The sequence below is a fragment of the Ostrinia nubilalis genome, chromosome 8 (genome assembly GCF_963855985.1).
Source record: "Ostrinia nubilalis chromosome 8, ilOstNubi1.1, whole genome shotgun sequence".
Classification (NCBI taxonomy): Eukaryota; Metazoa; Arthropoda; class Insecta; order Lepidoptera; family Crambidae; genus Ostrinia; species Ostrinia nubilalis.
Window position 1 is genome coordinate 16368849 of NC_087095.1, and position 21849 is coordinate 16390697.

Sequence of the window (21849 nt, forward strand, 5' to 3'; positions counted from 1 at the left end):
TTCCCTCCAGAGGCAAAATTTTAGAGCAAATGAGTGGGCAAATCATTTTCAGTTTTATTCAAAACGCTCTGGTAGTATTCAAGTACAGTCAACAGCATAGGTACTTTTGTTGCAAAATCACATCTATTAACTAAATAAAAAGGCACAGTACGTGTGATGTGCTGACTGTACATTTTTAACCGACTTCAAAAGAGGAGGTTCTGGATATAATTGTGCGTGCAACTAAATACATTTCAACTCAATAATGTCAACTGAACCATACGTCAAGCCCATAATCCTGCTAACTACGTTGCCCTATTGTGCAGCCCCTTTGTTGGCGTCAATTCTGGACTTAATCCATAAGCTGTAACACGAGAGCGAAGTTTGGGCCGTCCGTCCATAGAGTCGATGGTTATTCGGGTTTATAAAAACGTGTCATACACTCAACACACAGTGTACAATTTGACACTTGCGGTGCTTTGACCAGAGGTGGAATTGTGTAAAGCAATCGTAATCATTTGACAGTTCATAACGTACGATAAAGTCAGTTATACAAAGCGTTTGACAGAATAATCGTACGTTATGAACTGTCAAATTATAACGATTGCTTTACACAATTCCACCTCATTTTGGATAAATACGCTGGAAATTAAAACTTAATTTCACATAGCAGATGCAGATATAAAAATGTAGTTGCAAATTTGGTCTTTTATGGTTAATTAGAAATCTGGATGGAGGTAGGTACACACTATAGAAAATCAGTGAATTAGTTCCTGGACCTCTCATACAGACTGGAAAACTGGAATCCGTTTTGTAGCTAGTCTATTTATAGTTTTGTCATGATTCTATTCTACCTACTAGAGACGCTTTGAAAACTGTATCCGAAATAGTTTTTACACATGTAAAATTCCTAGAAAAATTCCAAATACCTTCCCTCAGACATTTAACTAGATATTAGGCATTCTACATAGTCTACAATTATATTAGCATATAATTACCTAACGTTTGAACCGTAATAACGAGTAGTTAACCGTCTGTCGAATCATCAAATTAGCTGTCAATTATCCAAACCCTTTGCAATTATTTCTAACACACACATTAGGCCAATCGATGACCGAAATAACAGAGTGCAACATTGGTTTGGTCGGCCCCCATCATTCAACCGCACTTAAAATATTGGTCAAGCGTGAAACGGTGCTGAAATAGGTAAAAATATTTTGGGAATTTTGAATTTTTCAAACCACACGTCACGTCACAACACTGTAATGCATGCAATGAGATCTAATGAGATCAATGGCTTAACGGTTTTAAAAGTTTCGTGTTATTTTAACCTCTATCAATGCTATAAACTGAAAACCAGCTCTTTAAAACATACTAAAAAAAGAAATCTCACAACCAGAATGTAATTGCAAATAATGTTCAAGATACTTCACTAGGGAAAAATTAAAAAAATGTCTTAAACCAGTTTGACTAGATTTCTAAGAAATCACTAAAAAAACCTGGTCTTACCCCATTCCCACCGAACCCAAAACGACATCAAATTCACGTCTAACAAGCCTCCTTATGGCGACCGATTTCTACTAACAAATTAGGAGGCAACCACCCATTACAGTCTCGCAGGGTGTAATTTAGGCCCCATTTAATTGCTTTTAATGTACGCCGTTTACAAATAATAGCAGTGGAGGGCGATGTGAAAAAATACCAAATAACAGGGCACGAGGCTAGTTATGAGGCCTGTCAATGTTTTATCAATAAAGAAACGGCTTATGTAACGTCCCTCTTAGGGCACTGAGGGCCATATTTGCAAGGTTTCTGTGGGCTAGTATTTACAGCAATATTAGTTGCCTAATGTTTCATTTTTGTACTTCTAGAAATAATTATATGTATTATTTTGTCCAGCGTCCAGTCCATTACGGACAGCCGATGGTCAGCAAGGTTCTGGAACAGAGGCGCAGCGTGGTGTGTCTAAGGATTGTGGGTACAAGGTGGACAGACGACCATTGCAGGAAGACGGGAAAACAGGCCAATCAGGAAATAGTTAGAGGTCTATGTTCAGCAGCTAATGAGAAAGTTGGTTTCAGCCAATGGAGATGTAGGAGCATTTGAAAACTAGTACATAGATGAAGTCTCAGAAGTTGGTGAAAACTTTATGTGGTCAAAATCCAAAATGATTTTATAACTTTGTCTGATTAGATCATTCCTGCTGGATGCTAAGACCTCTGACTGAGGTGAGCAATGAACAATGTGGAAAGCTGTCACAATGAGGGTTTTCGCGAATGAAAGATCCGCTAGATGGCGGGACGTGGATGTGGGGTCTGACTGTTGCGTGATTGGTGGATTTTGACATATCTGTCAATGTCATGTCAAAAATAACCAATCATGCAGCATTTGGACCTCGCGTCTACGTATTGCCATCTGGCGGATTTTTCATTCGCGAAAACCCTCATTCTCGGACAATTAGCAACTCTATACTAAAATTGTATTGTACCCAACTCCTCAGTCATCCGGAATCGATTGCATCAAAATCGCTAATAAGAATCGTTTCAAAGTGAATCCGAATGAGAGATCGCGTAGCGAGTTGACGGCTATTTTTTGCAAGTCAAATAGGTTAGCTGTTAGCAGTCTGAAGTGATTTTATGCTAAATCCTACGTTGATTATGCAAAACCGAGAGCCGATAGTGCTGTTACGATGTCGAGCGCCGCAGTTATCGATATGAGTCTCGATTATCCAGTTTGCATAGTAAAAGCTTTTAGAGAGGATTGGGAACGACGATATTTTTTAGGTTTTATGGAAGTGCTCGTGTTATGGTGATTTAAGATTATGATGCTGGAAATTTAAGTTATGGGATTGGTTTCATTATTCTGGGAAGACGAAATGATTCTATGTATGGAGTGGACTCTTTTTTCATTTATCCATTCATCAGCTAGTTTACAGGGGAACTGATGTCCAATGGTATTATTCAGTTTGTAAATAAATAAAACTTACTATAACAGGTAACGTGACTTTTACGTTTGCTAGCATAGTTATATTTTAAGAGTTATTCGTTTTATTTCATTCAATAAATTAGCCTCTGACGGAGCCTCGTCAATATTCCAAGCAAACAATTATACAGAATCAATCAACCGTCCATCCAAATTAATATTACATGTCCATTTCAATTGTCCGCCTCGTTAATTATTCGCTAATTAAGAGCAAATTGCTACAATGGCGGATAATATCGATAATTCACGGGCCGTCCCTAGCTACAAAGGGCAGCGTATCAAATTTGCGTTTTAATTAAGTGTTCGCATAACAGGTTTGTTTTTGTCGAAATTATTCTCTCTGTCGACTCAGCGATTTGGCTTGTCAACTGTCCCAGTGGTTTGCTTTCAAAAATACGTGATTTAATTAAAGTGCTGTCAAAAAAATTGTTATTTATCTAAAGCCTGGTCCGTGAGCATGTAGAATTTTGTCCAATGACCCCAAGCTACCCATCCTTATCGCTCGCGCGTAATTATGTTGCTATCGTGCTCGCACCCTCACTGCGGGCGCCCGTCGCACAGTCGCGACAGCAATACAAATTACGCGCGAGCGATAAGGATGGGTAGCTTGGGGTCATTGGACAAAATTCTACGTGCTAACGGACTAGGCTTTACATGTTCTTTTAAATAAAGGTTCAGGGTTTGATTCTCAAGTGAAACACTTAGGTACGAAGATAAAACCGACTCCAAAAAACCTACACTAAAACGTAGAAAAATAATTACTAATTACCTACTTATTTATTAGGACGAATTATTAATATTTATGTAGGTATACCATGATTGATACTTCTGGAGTCGGTGCCAAGATTATGAAACATGTAAAGTTTGCCTGCACCGACTCCAAAAGTATCAATCATGGTATACCTACATAAATATTAATAATTCGTCCTAATAAATAAGTAGGTAATTAGTAATTATTTTTCTACGTTTTAGTGTAGGTTTTTTGGAGTCGGTTTTTTTTTTATAAAATTTTACTTATTTCTTGCTTTTTAGTTAACTAATTATTACCTTGATGTTACCACTGAAGGTAGGCAGTACACTGAGACCAAAAAAAATTGGTTCATAATCGGCGGAGATATTGCGTATAAAAAAGTTCATCCCCAATTTTCCTCCCTTGGGGGTGAAATATTTTCTTCAAATTCGCATGAAACCACCCTTTTGATAATACCTATTCAACAAAAAAAATAATCGTTCAAATTGGTTTATAATCGGCGGAGATATTGCGTATAAAAAAGTTCATCCCCAATTTTCCACCCTTGGGGGTTGTTTTTTTTATTATTAAATTTAAATGGGACCACCCTTGAGGTATTACCTATACGCCGAAAAAAGATTTGTTCAAATCGGTTCATAATTGGCGGAGTTATCGCGTAACAAACATAGAAAAAAAAAAAAAAAACATATGGGTCGAATTGAGAACCTCCTCCTTTTTTGAAGTCGGTTGAAAATACGTTGCGTGTAAAGAAAATTACGAAGACGATTTCGTTTAAATTATGAGTAGGTAATTACATTACCTAAGTGTTTCCCATGATGTTATTTATTTATTATTTATTAACCCTAATAAATATTGATGTAAAACTACGAAAAATCTTACTTTAAGTTAATTAATAAACAATTGGAATTTCAGGGCTAAAATTTTGTGTTCCTGTTGAGAAATTATATTATCTTGGAATTATTTGGGTAGTGTCAACTACCTATTACAAAATTACTGAAAGAATTTGTCAAAATATAGAAGTATTTATGCTCTTGTCAAAAAATTCACGGTCGACTATTGTATATTTTATTTGACATTCAAACTAATTCCCGTTTGTATTAACACAACAAAGCCTGTGTATTTCTGACGTCTGTGTAAACAATTGGTTCAGCAATGGTTTCTTCAGTGTGACCAAAGTTACTGCGAGCAACATTACAGATGGTGGTGCATTTGTGAGATGTGATACATTGATACTTAAGTAAGTACATTTTTTATTTCACTTGTGTGTCTGTGAATCATAGTATCTAAACATAAGCTGATTTTGATCTAGATTTTGTGTTTAGTGTAAATAAAAGTCTCATAAAAATCATTTATTTTTGCAAGTAGGCTTTTAAAAGCGATTTAAAAAAAAAAAAAGAGCGTGTGTTGTAAAAAACATTGTTTGGAGCATATGCAAAAGTAACTTATTTTAAAAATTCATTATTACATCTGAACAAGTTCATTAGAACTTAAATTAGTTTATCAAGATTTCTGTTCGAAAGACTTTTAATTCTTCGTCTCTACGTATAAGATAATAAACGTTACATTTTTATAATTATTTAATTAGAACGCGTTTCTTAAATGGACCGTCGACTAAGGAGAGACTAGCCGTAAAAACGGAAGATGTAGCGCTCGCTTTTTAATTTAAATTAAATGCTAAATGACAGAATTAAAACGGCATCGGCACACTTACTCGTACTTTCATTATTTAAAAATAACGCAACGATGTACTTATCTTTTCTAATTATTTAAAATTAAGTTGTATGAGTGAAACGTCCTTGGCCTGGCTCAAAGCAAAGGTCGGACGGTGAAACCAACCCATTTGCTATAGGAGCACCACGCTATAAAATATCAGTAGGACAGTTCCTAAAATAGCTACGAACTACTGAAGGTACCCTTTTCCTTAATGAGTGTCGTTTACAATATCACACTGCTAATAAGTCGTCAAGTTATGAAACACTCAATAAATCGACTTCATCTGATTGTAGGCGTATGATAGAGCACACTTACCTACTCAAGTTATAAGAGTATAGGAAAATATTTTAGGAGAGATTTCCACTCTCTTTTTTCCCCTCATGATGAACATAAAGAAGATTCTCGACATTTGTATCAGTGGGGTATCTAATCCGAAAGAATGGAGACTCTGTCCAAGCTATTAAAAATGGAGAAAGGAAGAAGGATATGCTAATATTGGTAGATATTTATAACAATGATTTGAATGCTCGTTTGTTTTGGTATAGACACATTTTCTGGTCGGTTATGTGTGATATAAACCTGTTGTCGCCAAAACCGTAACGAATAGCCATTAAATAACGAAAGCGAAAACAAATCGCTACACACTTCCGCATCCGCGTAGATTCATGGTGACATCACATCCGCAGGGCTGCCACATGTTCAGTTACTGCTGCATTAGTGACCAAATCAAGATTATTTATTATTTAGTTACTAATGCAGTCAGGATTATTTGGGACGATCCAATGATTTGTTAGCTCGGTGAATTGTATTAAGTGTATCGTAATAATTGACTTTTAAGTCTTGAGAAAAACACAGGACCATGACAATAGGGTATGTATGTGTATGTAAAGGGTGTTATGAGTAGTTTACGTTATTACTTTTTGTACCATTAAATTACAAAAATAACATGAGTTATCAATGAAACAGAAAATTACATTAGTATGCCCATTTTGGCATATTTCAAGTTTGGATGAGCTTTTACTCACTTGGGATGAGTTGCACGTGCACTGCCACCTTAACCGTGATGTGACAATAACCATAACCGGTGTTTTTTGTATGGAGTTTGACAGACTTTTGACGTTTGTTAAAGTTAAAGTCAGATGGTATAACCCAGCCTTAGTATAAGAAAGTAGGAGACAAGAGGGTCATAAAATAAATTTAAAATATTTTTTATTTTCCATCGTCGCCAGCCCTAACCACCAGCAATAAGTTACAAATTTAACGACAAAAAGCTAGGCCATTTAACATGAAATACTGTTCTAGGAGACAGCTTTCACAAAAGTTAAGGCCCGAGTGAAACATGGCGGCTTATTCCGGGGCTTGTGTATATTTTAAGCGGCGTGGAGAGACGCGAATTTTATTTTTGTTTTATTTGTTGTTACTTTGCGATTTTTTAATTTTTGACCATCACTAGGGTTTAGTGGTAAGATCACCTGACTCGGACCGGAAGGTCCTGGGTTCGATTCCAAGTGGGGAAACACTCTTTGCTCGACTTGTTGAATTTTTGACCGCCTCTGGGGTCTAGTGGTAAGATCACCTGACTCAGACCGGAAGGTCCTGAGTTTGATTCTTAGCGGAGGCAACGTTTTCTGCTCGGCTCGTTCTAAGTCTACCTGCTTAGTTACCACCATCTCACCTGTCGCGATAGCAACAATGTAAAAATCATTGTTGTGTTTCGGCAGGTGGAGGTGAGATAGCCAGTTCCTCTTTAGTTGAAGGTTCCGGTTGAAGCTCACTTCCACCATTGACCTGATCATCACTTTAGATCTGAGATGCGCTTCCCCGTTGTTGATAAAAAAATGAATTTCACGCGAGTATGTAAAGCATTTGAATCGACAAGACCATAAAAGGACGGGTTGGTTGGCAGGCGACCTCAGACCACAACCACATCCTCTAATTTCTCTAAAATCAGTTAATTTGCGCTTCAACTACTCATTAGATGCATACAAATTAATGAGGCAGACACCGACACGGCCAAAATTGCATGCGGTCGCGGTTGGCGGTAATGCGACTATTCTCATCCTCGTTTTTACTCCTTCACTTAAGTACTTCTGTGTTGGGCCTGGTGGAATTTTAAATCAATGGTTACAAGATAAATAATCAAAATTGTAAATGTTGTGGATAGATAATGATCTTCCAGCTGTATTACCCATAGGTAAAGCTACCATTGCATACCTAGTCTTTATAACTTTCTACTCGAACTTCACATAAGTTTTCTCATAGTAAAATCTTTGAGTGAGAGTGAATAAGAATCTTTATTTGCTTCAAACATGGCATGAGGATGTTTGTTAGCATATTCAATGTTGAAACACTTCATTAATAAATTGTAGTAAAAGGAACCCTTGTCAAATTGCAACGTTCGATCAAGCTACGTCAGATATTGGAGCTCACACGAGAGAATCTATACTTATCTAGTGAAAATTGACATCTCTCACGATAATTCGTTCATTTGATCGTTCGTTGCAGCCAAATGACGTCCACTGCTGGACAAAGACCTCCCCCAAGGATTTCCTTCACGACCGGTTCTATGCTTCCCGCATCCTGGTATCTATCTCATGATAATTATGAGAAACTTATAAAAATCTCTACATTTTATTTCAAGACGTCTAATTAAGGCTCTTCCTCACCCCCAAAGAACCCCAAAACAAGTAAAATAAATCGGCCGATAAGCACACTGGGTCATAACTTGCGGGTATCGCCGCGGCGCGCCATTTAACGTGACTAACTGCGAGCCGCGGACCAAAAATGCTTTATGGCTAATGGCATTGGATAAAACCACTTGTCGAATGCATATTATTAAGAACTAGCTTTCCGCCCGCGGCTTCGCCCGCGTGGAATTTTGTCTGTCACAGAAAAACTTTATCGCGCGCGTCCCTGTTTCAAAAACCGGGATAAAAACTATCCTATGTTCTTTCCCGGGACTCAAACTATCTCTATGCCAAATTTCATCAAAATCGGTTGCGAGGTTTAAGCGGGAAAGCGTAACAGACAGACAGACAGACAGACAGACAGACAGACAGACAGACAGAGTTACTTTCGCATTTATAATATTAGTTGGGATTACGACGGTGGAATTGTCTCTTCTTCTTACGCCGTTCTCGTTGCCGATTATAAGAATCGATTTTACCCCTGACAATCGTCTCGATTGCAATTGCTATAATCGATTCTATGGCTCTAGATTTTATCCAAGCATAATTATATCAGCAAGCCAGTTGAAGTTGCTCAGTGATCTGATTGCAATTTTGATTCCTTGATGGGCCATTTTTCGTCCCATGCTATTTCAGGAATGCCTGTCGATGCCATTAGATATTTTATGTCATTTTAATATTTACCTAAAGAAGTAATTATTCTGGAATTTCAAAAGAATAAAAATGTTATTAATTAAAGAATGTTCATAAAAAATTTTAGCACAAAAAGAAAAGTAATGACTTGGAATGTTACGTAAATTATGTTACCGCTAATTTCTGACATAACATTTAGTAAGTACCTATGCAAAAATAAACCAATTTATTAATTTAAATGGTTAAACGATTTCATGATTCTTAAAAATATCGGATAATTTGTTTTTATTTGCTTACAGAAAATGTTTAATGACACTTTACAGACAGGATAAAATATAAAAAAAAAAAAATTGACTGCCCTAAACATAGAAATGAAGGATTTCAGTTGGATTTTTCCTAGTCATCTTTTATCGCAAGAGTCTTTGGACTGAAAAAAACTGTTATTCGTATTCATTCGTCTAGCATCTCTATCTAGCGTGACATCAAGAAAGTTAATTATCTGGCACTAAAACTATACAGACACACAAATAATAGTACCTAAAAGTCAAGAGTTAATAATCATGGTTCAATATTACATAATAACAGCGACAAATAATAGTGATTTATGTTTACGACCGTGCCTTTCTTTTTATCTGTTATTACCAGAGTAAATACAAATGAGTAGGTCATCTTCATAGAAACGCACCGAGCGCGGTTTGTATGTGAGCGCGCGCCAATGCGTATGCGGCACGACGCACGCACACACTGACAAAATCGGGGCAACTCACCGTAAATTTTGTCAGTGTGTGCGTGCGCGCCGCATACGTATTGGCGCGCTCACATACAAACCGCGCTCGGGAGTTTCTATGAAGATGACCTACTCATTTGTATTTACTCTGTTATTACTCAATCGGGCTGGCAACACTATCGCACTTTCACTCGTAAATCTATAGTTATCAACGCTATTAACTATGGTTATCGGCGTGAACTTCATTTCGTGTTTATGTTTTGATTTATGGCGTCCGTTATAACAATAAGCTCACTTTCAGTTAGATGTTATCGCTGGAATACAATATTTTTAGAAAATGGTTCGGGTATTTTTCAGATCAAGTACAGTCAACAACACAAAAGACTACACATTATTTCTGTTCTGTTATTTGTTGCAATATCAGAAAGAAGATACCTATTATAACCATCGAAAGCTATATTGTTTATGATTGATGTCTGTACATAACAAACAAGCACGTATTACACGTATTATTAACACTGTCAACATCGCCCATAGACATTTGTCGACCACATCACTAATCATAGTCATCATGATTATCAGGTAATTAAATCCACTGCAGGATCACGACTCTACAATTTACTAGAGGCAATTGGAGGATTCAGTCTACACCCCATACACAGTCTTGTAGCGGAGTTTTGGGGGCTGACACTGTGTAGGTTTGTAGTCGATACGATAAGAAGAAGTCTACACCCCCCACGCTGTCTCTTTTTTTGACCCAGAATAAGTCTATACCTAAACGGTTTAGGTACCTAGTAGGCCTGAAATGTTCACATAACACCGACAGAGTATTTGCCTTGCCTATATACTCGTATTTTTAAAGACTTCGAAAAATAATCCGACATAATATTTGGTACTAAAGTTGGTATTAATAAGGACGTTATCCAAAAACCAAATGCTTACATCAAACTGAATCCCTCACACGAAGACGTTAAGGCAGACAAGATAAAAAAGCTCCGAATTATGTATCCAATTAATCACTGTTTATTTGCATTAAGAGGCGCACCCTTGTTAATTTGTTAGCAGATGAAAAGTTAACCTATTAAAAAGAATCCGCCCTCGCGCTTTTTTCGTGGCGCTCTTAATCTTACACTGGCGAGACAAATAGCCGTGTTAAGGGGCGCACGTATGATTTTTATTTTATTTTATTTATTTACAACGACAACAACACTACATACATGATGTTGTTTATTATTAACAAACAAAGGACACAACCAGCTTTTTTTTTTACAAAAGTAAACAAATTACAAATAAGAGAGTTGTAAAAGTTATAAAAAACTCTTTCTTTAGACTATGACTTTTGAAACTCTTGTTTTCTTGTCTTGATTTTTTTTGTAACTGACAATTTTTGACGAAAAAAATTGGAAATCGTGGGTTCCCACCCTTAGGCCATTCGTTTTTTTTTAATTATTTAAAGTTATTTATAACATAACTTTTAATAAGTTTATTTAAAATTGAAAATAAAATTTGTTTTATAGTTAGCAGTAAAGCTCTCGGTGAATGTAATTTTGTTTACCTTTTACCCTCATTAATGAATATTTTAATTCAACTTGCCAGTCTGTACACAAATCATAGCCTACGTAAGACTCTTAACCGTGAGCCTGAAGACAAATCGCCGCCCTTAAGAATTAATTTCGCTGAGCGCCGTCGAAAGCTCGTTTTTCTGTGTCAAAAAATTATTTTTTCTTACAACGTTTTGTTTTTTAATTACGCTTTGATGTCTGCCTTAATATTCGTTATTAATTAGGTGACAGCCGTCCTCTTAATAAAAGTATTTTGATTTGGCATGACTAATTTGTACTTTTAAGGGAGAAAGTTGATTATTAAATTTTGAATTATGAAACTGTTCGCTGTAATAAAACGCTTTGTTTGGTTTCATTTATTCGCTGATATTCTAAAGTTTTATAATTTTGTTATCTCTATTTTATTTTATGTAACGATATTTTTTTCACAGTCGTCTGTTCTTCTGTAACATAGTCTTACATAATACCTAATTGAGTTTTATCTAAAAATGCATGGATAACTAAACTTTAATATACTTAGTTGCCTGTAGAGTCCAAGAAACCCTTCATTTTGTTCAACATCTTATGTTATTATCAAAGCTTGAGTTAAAAAAGCTCACGTGAATTTCAAAGTACCTTCCCTACCTTTAAAAATAACAGAAGAACTAAGTTACTTGGTACTCTCCTCACAATATATCTTCCGTTAAAAACTAAGTACCTATTTGTCTCTAAAAATATTATAGGGTAAATAACCACACAAAAATTGTTCAACTTATCAACCTCTCAACCTCAACTGCTTAACCCAAGTTATAGTCCTACTCTTCGGGTAAGTAAGTATAGTGCTCTATGTACTATAATTAAGTTGTCATCAACCGTCAGCGACAATCGTCCGGCTTATCAGCGCGCGCGCATCCAACACCTCTAACGGTTACGACGCTGTAAATATGACGCGATCGCTTCAGCTGTTCAAATTAACGGTTATTGTTGCACTCAGCTGATAACGATGACATCATGGAGGAACGAATGGTGGATGCGGCTTATTGATATCATTTGGTGGTTTGAGTAATCTGGGTTCGAATTTTGACGAAAGACGGATAGTAACAATACTTAATTTCCAAAAAGATGGTCTACTCACCGAAGATGTCGATTTCAGTGAGTAGTAACGACATGTTATTAATTTATTATTAAAATTTCCTGGCGCTAAGAGTCGTCTATCGATCTAAAATTTTAAATAACTTGAAAAAAAAAACGAAATTGCCAAAGATGGGAATAGAATCCGCGACCTTTCACTTGAAGCAAAGTCAAAGTCCAATCCAATTACCCAATCAAAATTTTGCCGTGCTGCTTATTACTTAGCTTAAATAAATAATAATAATAATTAAAAACTTAATATCTACTCACCTGTTCTCTCGACCTCTAGATCACCTGAAACAAGTAAAAAAAGTTTAGTAAATAGATATTTGTAGCTTTCACATTTAACTTCTAATTACTATGAAAACTACGCGTCTGAACTCTTGTAGCTTGGTTGGTTGATGAATTTCACTTTTACGTGTTACGTCACGCTACGCGTCTGAAGTGTGCTCAAACCGTATAATTACCGCATCTACCAACCCCACATTCACGCATCTGAGTTCCTGAGATTTATTCATGTTATTGTAGGAAGATTTCAAAGAACCAGTGGCCGATAGCGCAGAGTTATGGCGTGTCAATGCAGCGCGACAGAACTGTCTTGTTTACGCTGTTAAACGACAGTTAACATGGACGTGATACTAAACTATTGAATAAAGGGCTATGTAAATAGAATATATTAGATACAGGTTCGCAAGAACTTCAGAAACTAAGCAGATATTGATTCTATCGTAAAGCATTTTTGATAGAGTCGCCTGCAATGTCTTTAAAATAATATGGACATCAGGGCAGTTTAATGAGTACATTGTTTACTTTTTTGTATACTGACTGTAAAGGATAGAAATTATCCTGTATGCAGGTTGAGTTTAATGCTATACGTGTATTGCGCAAGTCATATTTAGTTACACAAAATAGTTTAAAAAAAGTAAAATAGAAGTTACAACAGTTAGTCTGATGTTAGGAAGTAATCCATGACCTAAATAAAGCAATGCAAGCAACTGGTCATTTTCCACCACCATAACGGCCTAAAGCCAGACTTTCTACCTTCGTTCTCTCTCACTCTAAGCTTGAAAAGCGGTAAGTAACCTTTTGAGGGCGTGAGGACACGACATAAATAACAAAAATTACCTCAGACGGCCTCAGAGCGAACGAGTGAACGAGTGAATGAATGGCTCGTAAAGAAGATTGAATGATTTACGCCGCAAGTCGAGGAAGCGAAGCATATTTCATTCGGACGTTTATTGCAGCGAACTGTACTTTACGTGTCGAATTATTAGGTTATTCTAAGAAATTGTGGATATACCGACTGTTAAAGTTCTGTTTAGAAAATTATTTGTTTAGAGATTACAATAAAGCAGAGATAGAGATTCTGATATAGCTAATTTGTAGGATTATCCGTTTTATGTAATTGTAACTACGTAAATATTGTTATCAAAGGTGTTGCTTTGGATTAGTTTTAGTGCGGATTTAGAGCTTCATTGTAAGAGGTGTTATATAGGGTGTTGAAGCAAACAGTGATTTTTTTATGTACGACGACAGTTTTTTTGTTGTTGTAATTAGAGCAACAAATATGTAGGGTCTGACTATTTGTTGTCGTTTCTACCTATAAGCGCTGTAGATAAAAATAAATAAATTGCGTTCTTCAATTAACCCCTAAATCGAATATACGGAAACGGAATTAATTTTCAACACTCCATTTAAAAGTAAACGGGGGAAACTCAGACCTTCCTTCCTTATTTAATTTTTTTGACAGATAATAAAGAAAAGAAAAACACCACTAGGCAGCGTGCGTGAGACGTCTCTCCCCTCGTTGGTTTCTCGTGAATTTTTCAAAAGAGTTTTTAATCAGTCGTCAACCGATTTACAAATTAAACAGGGCCGCGTTATGAAGAAATATTGTGAGGCTGCACGGTGCGTTTCCATTGTTGTTGGGTATAAGAGACAACACGACAATTTATCGTGCGATATTTTGATTGTCGACTGATAGAGAACTGAATTTTGTCAAGTTACTGCTTGTACGATTTGTTGAGGCTGCGTGTACAATAAAACTAATGTAACTATGTAGAATAAATAACCAGTTGCGGGCAGGGCCTCTAATCTATCAAGAATTTATGACCATCCTTTTCGATTTTGGATGTAGGTAAATTTATCTCAAGGGAGTTAACTAAATCGCTTCACAAGTAATGATTATCTGTTTATTGCACACGAATTATTATTATAAAGAGCTGTGGTTTTCTGAATAAAGAAAAATAAAATAAAATAAACTGCCATAAAACACACTTCACTTTGATTGAAACATATGACATTCATTATGTAACTCATAACTCATCATCATCATTTCAGCCATAGGACGTCCACTGCTTAAGGCTTGGTATTTCTGCTAAAGTAGGTATTTCGCGCTGTCAAAATCTGCGCGCGCAATACTTCGCCGAAGACAGCGCGCCAAAGAGCTCTCGCGGCTACACAGTATAGAAATACGGAGTTTAGAAATACGCAGTTGGTTAGGTTAGGTTGACTTCCTTCCGTTCAAGCGTCACACTCACAGCACTTTCTAATACAAATCATATCCAAGTGAAACAAATTAAAACAACTTTCAAAATTTTTGGGAATACCTTTATTTTAGAATCGAATAAATATAGAATATAACTGCCAAAGTAAACACGGTTCAAAGAGGCGTGGCGTCACCCGACCTTCCGGAAGTTCCGCGCCGGCTAAAAGAATTTCAAGATTACGTCACCCGACCTATCGGTAGATCCTCGGGAGCTTGAGCGATTGGAAAAACATTTTATGATCAGTTACTCGTAGTAGCGATTAGCGAAGCTCTAAGCTTGGATAATAAATTATAGTTGTTGCAATTCACAAAGCTTTGCATGTGGTTAATTACATTAATCAGTACACGCATCAATTTTGTTCAGTCTTTTTGTTTATTAATAAATAAAAATATCATACTAAAATTGCATACATATTTGTTTGTATTGGTCTGGGTGTTTTCTTTCCATAATTTATGTATAACGTATGTACGGGGCTCTGTATCGAAAATCACTATGAGCAATGAGCATCACACATGGTTACCTGGAGTGCATTACCGCAGCAAAATTTTTATAAATGTTGTGCTTTAGAGAGTCGAGAGTATAGCAGATAATTAGTCCATCGTGAGCAAAAATTTGTCCACTTATAGCAAAATTCGTTCAAATTATAGTTTTAAAGTTATTGGCTAGAAGATTCTTCTATCTTGCAGATTAGACCTTTAGCTACAGACCTTAGACAGTATTTTTGAAACATTCTTACGCATGGTGGAGGAAGGGACGCTCTAGAGCAGTGGTTCTTAACCGGTGGTCCGCGGACCACTGGTGGCCCCTGGAGGCATTCCAAGTGGTCCACGATGTGCACTTGCACACCTTAGTCAAAACCACTTTTAACTGATTTTTGCAGTCAAACTGGTTTTGACCGATTATGAGATGGTCCCTGACAAGACAGAAATTTGGTAAAATGGTCCCTCATGACTTAAAGGTTAAGAACCACTGCTCTAGAGACTCAAAACTACAAGGATACACATGAACTCCAGTTTTAAATCCGTTGATATCTGCTGCATCTGCCATGTTTTTGGCTATAAGATTCTTCTATCTTACGGCTTAGACCTTTAGCTACAAGACAGTATTTTTGTGAAAATTCTTACGCATGGTGGAGGAAGGGACGCTCTAGACACTCAAGTCTACAAGGAGTCACATGAACTCCAGTTTTAACCTTTAACTACCGACCTATACGTCTCTCAGACGTAATAAATTTTCATTTTGAAATATTTCTAAAATCACGCCACCTTCGGCGTCGTCTCTCCCGCTACCTTCCTCACTCCGCGTCGCAAGCCCCCAGCCGACTTCGCATCCGCGGTAAGTTCATATGTCCCCGTATTGAAGCGATCGACGTCTCACAGACGTAAGTACGGTGTTTATGTAACAAAATTTCGTAAGCTAAAACAAGGGCGAGATCAGTCGTGGCCGATTTTTATCCTCGCTAGTACGTGAATTAGTCCTCCCAGAAATGAAACTACGCATTTACAATGATAGAATCCTATCGAGCGAGTTTTAGGACCCGCCGATATGCCCGAGCCTCTACCACCAAAAAAATATCCAAATCCAGATCCAGGTGTTAGAAAGACGTGTGCGATCTGTCCCGTACGGTTAAAAAGGCGAACGAGTACTGTTACTGCAAATTTAAGAAACAAATGTAAGGTACATTTGTTTGCTTGCTGCGTAAAAATATGCAGTGACTGCAAACGTACGTAGTGAATGTACCAAATATTCAAGGTCTGTCATTTTTTTTATATTGTAACTAAAAAGTAAGATTTATGTTTTATTTTGATAATTGTTTACAAAAGATAACATATTTTAAATTCATTCGTTGTTTAATATTTAATTATGAGAAATACAAAACTAAAGTAAGTCCTTAAAATTAAGTGCCAAATAATCGTGACCTCTCGAATAAATGTTGATTTTACTTGAAAAATAACGTGTATATTTTTGAAATCCTGTAGTTTACTTACCTTAAATAACAATCTTTTTAACGCATAAAATAGAAAAATGTAGCATGCAAATACACTTGTAATTTCATTACTTAAATTTTTACGTCTCTCAGACGTCACATCGGCGTAAGTGCTGCGTTTAGACCAGGTCGGCAGCTAAAGGTTAAATCCGTTGACATCTGCTGCATCTGCCATCTTTTTGGCTAGAAGATTCTTCTATCTTACAGCTTAGACCTTTAGCTACAGACCTTAGACAGTATTTTTTACTATTTATTTGTGTCAGTGTGCTCTTCTAAAGAGTGTAAGACGATTGTATGTAGGTACTATTAAAATGTAATTTTAACTCATTGGTTTTGTCTCATATTTGAGGAATGTACTATGTATCATGAGTAGTCTTCGTTTAAAAGGATGCGAATGATTTAAATTTCAATAGGTAGACAAAATTAATAATTCTTAATTTTCAAAAATTTTACTTTCTCCAGTAACACTGATATTATTATACTGTGACTCATCAAAGTCATCATTGTCAAAAATATTGACAAATCGCGAACTGTCACGGCCAAAAAACTGACACGCGTCCGTCCTCCGTAAGCGCCACCGCGCGACTGATTGAGATTGTCCAAGCCGTCATGGACGATTTTTTCCACATTTTTTAACATAGTAACTAAATAAGACGCAATATAAAAATTTCATCCGTTAAAAGCCCTCAAGTTATTTCTGAACTTTAGTTTAGTAAAATATTTAGAATCTCAAATCGCTTATTTTAAAAATAAAACCATAAATAGAAAACGAATAGAGGTAACTTTGGGAATTTATTCTATCGAGTCAACTTCATCAAATCGTGTTTCCATCCGTTAATAGCCCTAGAAAATATCCTCAACTATGCCCAATAAAAATCTTAGCCTTTAATTTTACTGTTTAGTACCTCAAAAATGAAAAATGAAAACCTCATTTTCGCCATTTTCTCTGCTACCCGGCCTTAACATAGGCCTCCCCCAATGAGTTCCATGTTGTCCGGTTGGTAGAGGCCTGCGTCCACGATTCTTTAGTCACGATGTAAATTTTATTCGTCTTGCAAAAACCTTAGCCGACTTTATCGTATCTTAATGAAAACTCGCCCCAAGAGTTATAGCCGGCTCGGATCTCCGCAAAAAGCTCGCAAATTCCGTCATCAATTATCATTATTAGGGGGCGAAGGCGCGTAATTGAGTTTTATAAATGGCGACGCGACGACCCGACGACGCCTGTCATAAGAACGCCTCGTGCTAGGGCTGCCAGAAGGAGAATATTTGTCCCACTTGTGAACTAAATTGATGCAGTCATCGTAGGTTTGATTCCTATTTTTAGGACTGATTTTTCAATCGTCAGATATCTTTTAACTAAAGAATAAACTTGTCATTTTGATAACATAAATATTTCTCATACTGAAACTGTCAATGTGCCAAACTTATTCTTCAGTTAAAAGTTATCCGACATTTGAAAAATCGGCCCTTAGAAGAATGTTTTACGTTCTGTTGCCCCTGGAATAAGTTTGTCGACTTATTTTTCCTATTTTCTTCTCTTTTCATCCTATCGAGAGACGATAGAGTTCTATACAATTTGTTTTAGAGTGAGTTTGAAGCGTATACAGCTCTGTTCTGACTCATTCATCTAAAACAGTGGTTCTTAACCTTTAAGTCATGAGGGACCATTTTACCAAATTTCTGTCTTGTCAGGGACCACCTCAATCGGTCAAAACCAGTTTGACTGCAAAAATCAGTTCAAATTGGTTTTGACCAAGGTGTGCAAGTGCACTTCGTGGACCACTTGGAATGCCTCCAGGGACCACCAGTGGTCCGCGTACCACCGGTTAAGAATCACTGATCTAACACGTGTGTACGGAGCGGCATATCATGGTCGCTTTAATTTTACCAAGATCCTCGTAAGGATTTGTTAAAAAATGTAGTGTCTTCTCGTCTAGATAAACTTTGATTCACACACTGATAAAATAGGGGAATATTTTTTTCAATAATTAACACACCTCTTACTGTCTCCAAACCAAGTTTAAGCATCTAATATTATAAAGATTACCGGATTAATGTACTTTTAATTAGTTACATAATTTTGGATACACAAAACATACACTGTTTGGCTTTAGGAAAAACGTCTCGTGCTCATCACAATCTTTCGCGTAATTCGTACTGGCAACCACAGTAGGTGTTGTCAGGTACGTGAACCGCTAGTCATGAAAACAGGAATACATTTTGAGTAAGAACACAAAATGATGTGTAATTAATCGTAAATGAGTTTTGTGAGGATGAGACGAGCTTTCGAGGCCTGTCTTAAGAACGTCTTAGGGCTGTCAGGTAGTTAGCAATTTAACTGGGCTACTTATAAATTGTAATAAAATAAAGAGCATAAAAAATTTAAAAGCATTAAAAATACAATTTAAGAAACTTAGAACGTCAGAAAGAGACGTCATTGGCAGTTATTTCAGAAAAGACACAGTTTTATCATGATTATTCTTCTTCTGTACATTTCAGATATTACTGGGAAAACAAAAGAAGGAAACATGAAGATAAAAGTGGGAATAAGCCGATACATTGTGACGCAGTCCAAAAAAGAAACATTTGAAGATGACTACGTCACAAAAACGATGGGGGCATTCGGCAACTACCAAAGCCTGGTGTGCTCAATAAGCGTGATTGCTCGAATGATATCTTCCTGCAACATTATGAGCATAGTTTTTCTGACATCTAAAACAGAATTTGTCTGTACGATGTTCAAAGATGGTTTCCGCAGGCTAGTGCAAAACTCCACGTGCTACGACGACTGCGTTGTATACAAATACAACAGTTTAGTGTTTGATGAAACATTGATTTCTACGTTTGGGTTAATTTGTGACAGAGCATGGCTCACCAGCTTTACACAGACCATTACGATGTTTGGATTAGCACTTGGAGTTGCTATACTTGGGTGGTGCTCTGACAGGTATATCAGTTTAAACTTAGATTATATTACTCATCAATAATTTCAATAATATTGAGGATCCTAAATTGAGTCTTGGCTTCTCTTATATGGATCTACCAATGAGAGATAACATTATTTTGGGTCTAATTTAGCTTCTTTGGTTGGATTTGTCAATGACATGAAAAAGCAGTAGATCTTGGAGGGCCGCAAGAACGAAAAGTTGTATTCACTCATTTTTACCTTACACTAAATAGTTTTAAATGACAGAAACTCACGTTTTTTTCAGATTCGGTCGTCGAATAGCGTTCGTGCTCTCCGCTTCGATTTGCGTACTCTTTATGATCGCCGCACCGTTCGTTTCTAACTACTCGCTCTACAACGCCTTCCGGTTCTTCGCTGGTTTCGGTTCAGGAGGCATTATGGCTATTAACGTGGTCTACAACATAGAAATAGTCGGTTCTAAATACCGGGAGACCGCAGGCGCTACTGGGTTGATAGCAGACGGACTTGCTATAATGTTCTTAGCTGTAGTAGCCCACTACACATCTAAGTGGCAGACATATCTCTTGATACTCGGACTAGTTTCAGGCATGATACTAATTCTTATGCTCTTCATACCAGAAACTCCAAGATGGTTGATTGCACAAAGGAAGAAAGAGCAAGCGATACAATTGTTGACCAAAATTGCGACATTGTGAGTTATGTTTCAGATGTTCTATTGTCACGTTACTAAAATACGTATTTTAAAGGCGTTTTTTTCCTATTTCAGCAATAGACTGGAAACCTCCCACATTAGCGAGACTGTGAGCAAGGTTATAGAAGAATTAGAAACTGTGGAAGTCAAAAAACAGACATATCTGGATCTGTTTAATAACAGAAAAATCACTAAAGTGACTATAGTTTATGCAGTCATTTGGACTTTGGGAGGAATATGCTATTTTGGTATTACTCATTATTCTACGTTGCTTGGACTAAACATATTTGTTATGGTTCCTCTGATGGGATTTCTTCAGGTGAGTGATCTGAGTGATCATAAATGCTATCTGATCAAGAGCTTTAAAACCAAAATAATGCACTACCAATGATTTCACTTTTCTTTTTCAGATAATAGGAAACATTATCGCGATTCCTGTAAACAAGTACTTAGGGAGGAAAATATCTGTCATCTGCAATCTCCTCCTGGTTGCCGCTATGATGACCATCCTTATTTTCATACCTGATGGTCACTGGGGCTGTGCTGTGACCTCTGGCATCGCTACCATCTTCTCCATCTGCGCCTTTTGCGTGTTCTACCTTCATGTCAACGAGTTGTATCCGACTCCTTTAAGGAATATGGGCGTTGGTGTCTGCTGTTTTGGCTCCAAAGTTGGGGCGATGGTGGCTCCTTTTATCGCGAATATGCAACCCCATTGGATGTCTTCGACTATTTTTGCTGTGTTACCCTTCCTTGGAGCTGTTTTGGCATTTCTTTTACCTGAGACGAAGGGGAAAAAGATGGAAGACACAATATGATGGTTCATGTGTAATATTTATGTATTATAACGTGCCGAATTGCAGCCAACGTTTCGAAATCGAATCCTGCAAGTTAGTGTGGTTGAGCATTGTTAACTGCAGAGACTTTGTATAATGTATGTTTTGTATTAAATATTAGTTCTAACATGTTAAAATTCGTTCTAAAAACGGTAAAAAAAAACTATATTATTTTTATGTCCTCGGTGAAGTAAGATGTAAACAAAATACAGAAACCAACTTTGAAAAGTGAGTCGTCACAAAGGTGTGTATTGCGTATCCATGTATGTTGCCAGTTTGTTATAGTAATTATTTAATTAAGACATGCGGGTCGGATAAGCTGATTCGTAAAAAATAGTTTTGCTTTATACATTGAAGTATTTATTGTCGATTCTGTTTTTTTAGTTTGTGAAGAACTGTGTAGTGTGTGACTTGGAGCACGAGATCTCGACGTAACGTGTTTACAAGTGTTTTTGATGTAACGTGTTTAAATATGATTGTTTTTCTCATCTGCAAGTGAACTCCTACTTACTGTGCATATTGGAATTGCATGAAAAGTAAGTGATAAACAATTCGACGTTATTATTTAACCACAAGAAAAAATTTACCTGAAAATAATACATTTTGAGGAAATTTTGAACATTTTCTGTAACCATGTATTGAATTGTGGTTAAAGGTCATAGCAGACTTATCAACTCGGAAAAGGATCAACACCGTATCTCCTTTCGCGA

General features: G+C 36.7%; 1 protein-coding gene across 1 annotated transcript; it reads left to right on the forward strand.

Moving 5' to 3' along the window:
* Window positions 1-4859: 4859 nt before the first annotated feature.
* LOC135074285 (solute carrier family 22 member 3-like) lies at window positions 4860-21429 on the forward strand. The gene is made up of 5 exons (XM_063968566.1): window positions 4860-4949; window positions 19183-19630; window positions 19896-20303; window positions 20379-20622; window positions 20714-21429. Exons 2-5 carry the CDS (start codon window positions 19212-19214, stop codon window positions 21119-21121), a joined length of 1479 nt encoding a protein of 492 aa, XP_063824636.1. The 5' UTR covers window positions 4860-4949; window positions 19183-19211; the 3' UTR covers window positions 21122-21429.
* Window positions 21430-21849: the final 420 nt, after the last annotated feature.